General features: G+C 40.2%; 1 protein-coding gene across 1 annotated transcript in view; it reads left to right on the forward strand.

Annotated features, from left to right (window-relative positions):
* Window positions 1–848: 848 nt before the first annotated feature.
* The window catches only part of LOTGIDRAFT_174590 (hypothetical protein), a gene marked incomplete at both ends in the record, with an annotated part of 47,806 nt that continues 43,586 nt past the window's right edge, over window positions 849–5,068 (forward strand). Inside the window, 2 exons of the mRNA XM_009053931.1 lie at window positions 849–1,027; window positions 1,067–1,221. Of these exons, the coding sequence (XP_009052179.1) occupies window positions 849–1,027; window positions 1,067–1,221 (334 nt within the window). The remainder of the gene's footprint in view (window positions 1,028–1,066; window positions 1,222–5,068) is intronic.

A 5,068-nucleotide genomic window follows, 5' to 3' on the forward strand; every position in this document is an offset into this window, starting at 1 on the left:
AAAAGATATTCCTTCAGAATCTATTTTTCCGGAAACTTTCTGAAGGAATACACCTTCATACTCATTTCTGTCCAATAGATCAACTCTTGCTATGTAGTTCATTTTACGAGATTTCCCGGAAACTTGAACTACAACGAAGTCCCCCTCAATTATCAATATATATAATAGTAAGGATGTGTTGATGTAATTATGAACATGTGTTGATGATATTGGGGTAAGATGAGCCACATATGGGGTAAGTTGATCATGGCTCAACATACCCCATCTTTACTGGCTCAACTTACCCCATCCTTCCCTACAGGTCCTTATAAAAAGCCTGGACAATGCTGAGGATGTCTTCCTGGGAAGATTTAATCTTCCCAGTTTTATCTTCCAGTTTCCGTATCTTCTTTCTGGTCGAATTATCCAATTCTGTCTTTCGAAACATTCCGGATTCCTCGAAAGCCAACTTGTATCGTATCAGAATGCCTTTATTTCCTTTTCTTCAAGTTTGAGTACCGTGTTTCCAGGCGGGTTTTATTTTGTTGGTCTAAAGTAAGGTAAGTTTCAATTTCGTTTATTTCATTTTGTATGTTTTCAATTTCAGCTTTGATAGATTTGGTTCTAGTTTTTGAGTATCGGATCGAGATAGTTTGAATTTTGGCTTTACCTTCCCCCCACCAGGAGGTTTGGTCTTAGTAATCGGGTTTATTACCCTTCCAATCAGACCAAAACTCCCGGATGAGAGTCTGGTACTCAATGTCCTCCAGAATGGAATTATTCAGTTTCCATTTCCCTCTCCCCCATCGTGCGGACCCAAGGTTAAGGGTGAGTTTAACCGCTTTGTGGTCGGAGAATGAGGAGTTGAGATGGATTATATCTTGTATTTTGTTGGAGAAGTGGCAAGAAAGGTAGATACGGTCTATCCGGGTGCCAGAAGCATCTTTCAAGAAGGTATACTGTTTGTTTCTAGGGTACTTGGATCTAAAGGCGTCCTCTACTACACAATTGGTTTGCATCAGATGCAGCTGACTCAGTGCAGTAAGAGGTTGGTTGATCATGATATTATTTTTACTGTCTAGTTTAGATTCTATGAGGTTGAAATCACCGCATATTACAAAAACGTCTCTAATGTTGAAATGTTTAGAGACGTGGGTGTTGACCTCAGAATAGAAATCACCTTTTTCTTTACGTTCGTTCACGCCATATTCATTGATGATATGAAACATGACGTCATTACCGGTAAGTACTAAATGCAGAAAGCGACCAGTTAGTTTTGGAATTGTATAAGTACGGACTAATTTGAAATCGTTTGAATAGAGTGTGGCGACACCTGCCGTGCTTAAATTAGTGCCGTTGGAGAAAACTATGTTAAATTTAGAGATGGTAGAAATATCTGTAGAATTTTGATCAGTAACGATTCCAACTTCCTGTAAGCATGCAAAATCGTTTAATTTGAAAAAATCTAAAATTTGATGTTTTTTTGTGTCAAAACCGCGGTGAATATTTAAAGTTGATATGATCATGATATGAATTTAATAAGGGATGAAAGATTGATTTCAAATAGTGAAACAGTGATATGATATTTTAACCCAAAATTAGTTTTTGACACGTCTGTTGTGTGATGATGATCTCTGCCGGTCTTTCTGAACTTTACGGACATCGCATCTGCTGACCCTAGAGTCCTGACTACCCACAGTTCTATCTCGTGAGATAGATCTCTGGGTAGTCTTTCTAGGGTCTTCTATTCGGTTTTTCTTTTGTCTTCGAAAGGGCTTGTTATTGGACGTTTAGTGGAGGTTTTTGCCGGGGTTTTGAAGGTGGTATTGGTGGATTGGTTTAGGGTTTCTTACGCCCGGTTAATTGATCATTGTAGACTTTCTGCTGCGGTTCGAAGATCAATCTCCTCTCTGCTTCGATCATAGTCGTCGATGTCTGGGACGGGAGTAGAGGTTGCCCTTTCTGGTTCGGCAATGTTTTGTTCCTCGTACTCATTTCTTATTTGTTGAATTTCGGTCATCAGAGGTTCAGTTCTGTCTCCGATGCCGAGACTTTCAGTTAGATTTGACCTGGGTTTTGGATCTGGTTTGGTATGGCTATTTCAGAGAGACCAGTGTTGCCCCTCCCCCCCCCCCCCCCCTGACTTTATCAGCGTATGTTTGAGAGCTTGTTTTGCCTACTGCTGGTTTTGGTTTTTGGGCAGCAGGTATTGGGTCGGGGACACGGGGAGGTTTAGGGCAATCTTTTGCTAAGTGGCTCTCACCGCCACACAAGAAACATTTTTGGATAGTCCTGGGCTGGTTCTCATATTTTATACCCAGCTTGTGATTATCGATCAGGATACTGGAGGGGATTAGTTTCTTTATCTCCTGTGTAAAGATAAATCTCACACCAGTATCGATGTTTGGATGGCGTGAGAAAGTATTTCTTTTAATGCGTAGTGAAGTACAGAATGCTTGTAATTTTGTCAGAATTACATCATTCTGCATCTCGTATGGTACACCGTAAATCATGATACGGATATCAGGCTTACGGTTCAGAGCTGGGATGTTTTTAGCATGTTCGATCTCGAGTTTGATCTTATTATAGATCCTGGAATCTTGTTTAAACCAAGAATGAAAATGATCCAGATCTATCTGATTTTCGAACGAAATCAGAAATTTAGCTCTCACCAGTTCTGGAATCCCCTAATGATGGTCATAGGGGACTTTCTTTCCTGCATGACGTCCAGAAAGTCTTGAGAGTTGACGTTAGAATGCAGAGTCCCTTCGGGTTTAATCTGCATGGTAACCTTTCTTTCAATCAGTTTCAATTAGTAATTATATAATCTACAAATTTTTTTTTTTTTTTTAAAATTTTTTTGTTGAAAAGGTGCAAAAGAAGAATAAAAAAGATGAAAATAATAAAAAAAAAATAAATAAATTTGAAGAAGTTGGTGTTAAAGGACTGTTGACGGTCGGACAGGTGAAACAAATAAAAGTTAAAGCACAAAAATAACACACAATTTTGGATGGGTGAATTTATTTACAAAACACAGATGGCCAGTAGATTATAACAGGGTGGTGTTGTTCCCTAGAGGCTATAGCCGGTCAGTGATCTTGAATCTTCTTTGGTTGTGTGTGCAAATGATGAAATATGACACTTTTGACACTTCTGTTGTCTGATGATGATCTCTGTCGGTCTTTCTGAACTTTACCGGCATCGCATCTGCTGACCCTAGAGTCCTGACTACCCACAGTTCTATCTCGTGAGGTAGATCTCTGGGTAGTCTTTCTAGGGTCTTCTATTCGGTTTTTCTTTTGATTGTCTTCGAAAGGGCTTGTTATTAGACGTTTAGTGGAGGTTTTTGCCGGGGTTTCTCTTTATGAGAAGGTTGTGGCTATTTTAAAACAAGCAGGTCTTTATTTTAAATTTTAAATAGATTAGTCATTGTTTGTTTTAAATATTTTGTTTGTTTTTAATACCACCATGTGGTGTATTACCTGTGATATTGTTTTTAGTGTTTTTTTGTAGTCATTAAATGACTTTTTCTGTGATATGGTTTTTATCGTCTTTTATCATCACTATGTGACCTTTCTGTGATATTGATAGGTGTTTTATTGTTTTAGTTTTTTTTTATTATTTTAACGTATTCTGGAGCTGATGCTCCTTAATGCATTTCATTTTATTTCATTTTCATTCAAACCGCACTTATTCAATTGCCTAAACATATACAAGCCAGCGGAAAGAAGGCCTTTCCGTAACTCAAATGACTTGGATTCGTATATAAGGCCTTTCTCTCCAGCTATTCGACATCATTTTGATTAGCCAATGGTACTACTACCAGGTAATACTTTCTTCTACTCTTTACACCTGTTGCTAATTGAATAACTGGCCCCGCCAGACCTGTCACTGGATTATCATTAGCAATACTCTCTCAACCGACATCCTGTCTCTGTGAACGGCTTATCTCGAATATCCAAAATATCTGTGTAGTGCCATATGCCTGTCATAGGGCCACGGTCTATATATATCCCTATCTTCACTAAGCAAATCACAATTAGTTCGACACTCGTACTGTGAACAACTAATTAGCTCTCTCTCTAGTCTGGATTGGTGAAATTGGATTAGCGGATTACTGTCAAGTATTAATTAAGTATAACCCAGTTAACTTTTGACACCTGCCACTAATTTGTGAGTTCGTTCCTTTTTATTCTTTTCTTTTATCTTTTCTTTGGGCGGCCGACAATTTCTTTGGCGGAAGAAATTCAAGCTGTCCTACAAAGCTTTCACTAGGTTTCGTTTTGTTTCGTTGTTCTCTTTTCATTTTCATACTATCAATTTTTGCACAGTCTGCAAGGCATTCTTGATAGCTATCTGATCTGTCTTATTGTATTGTATCTTATATTTTGCATTTGTACTAATCAAACCTTCAGTTTCAGCTAAAATGGCCTCCCAACAATCCACCAAGGTTAGCTATGCCGATATTGCGAGTCGGCCAGCTGCTACCATGCAACCCAGGGTAGCAAGGCCGGAGTTCTCCAACATCGTAATAGTGAAGCCAAGCGGGGGCAAAACTTTCGGCAGCACGAAGTCGAAGGTCATCGGCGACTTCATCCGGAAAGAGTGGAAGTATAGCTCTCTTCCGGAGGTCAAAGTCCTGGCCAACGGCAACGTGCGGCTGAACTTTGAGTTCCTGGCAGATGCGGTTTATGCTGCCAACCAAACCGCACTGTGTGGGATGAAGGTGGACTCGGCCATGTCCACCTTCAACAAGACGGAACGGGTCGTCATTTATGGCGTCCCCTCCGAGTACTCCGAGGGTGAATTGCTGGAGGATCTTAAGCTCCACAATCACGCTGTAGAGGGTTTATACCTCTACAAACCTCGGGAGGGCAAGTCCGTTAGGACTGTCCAATTAACATTTGCAAGCGGGAAAGTACCTAATGGTCCTCTTCCCCTTCTTTATTCCAGGTACCAGCTCCACCCCTACATCCCAAAGGTACGAAGATGCCAGAAGTGCCAGAAGTTGGGTCACCTAGAGAAGTTCTGCCGCAGCANAGTTTGCTGCGAAAAGTGTGGAGAGGGGCACAGCACCAAGCTGTGTAAA

The sequence above is a fragment of the Lottia gigantea genome (assembly GCF_000327385.1).
Source record: "Lottia gigantea unplaced genomic scaffold LOTGIsca_204, whole genome shotgun sequence".
Classification (NCBI taxonomy): Eukaryota; Metazoa; Mollusca; class Gastropoda; family Lottiidae; genus Lottia; species Lottia gigantea.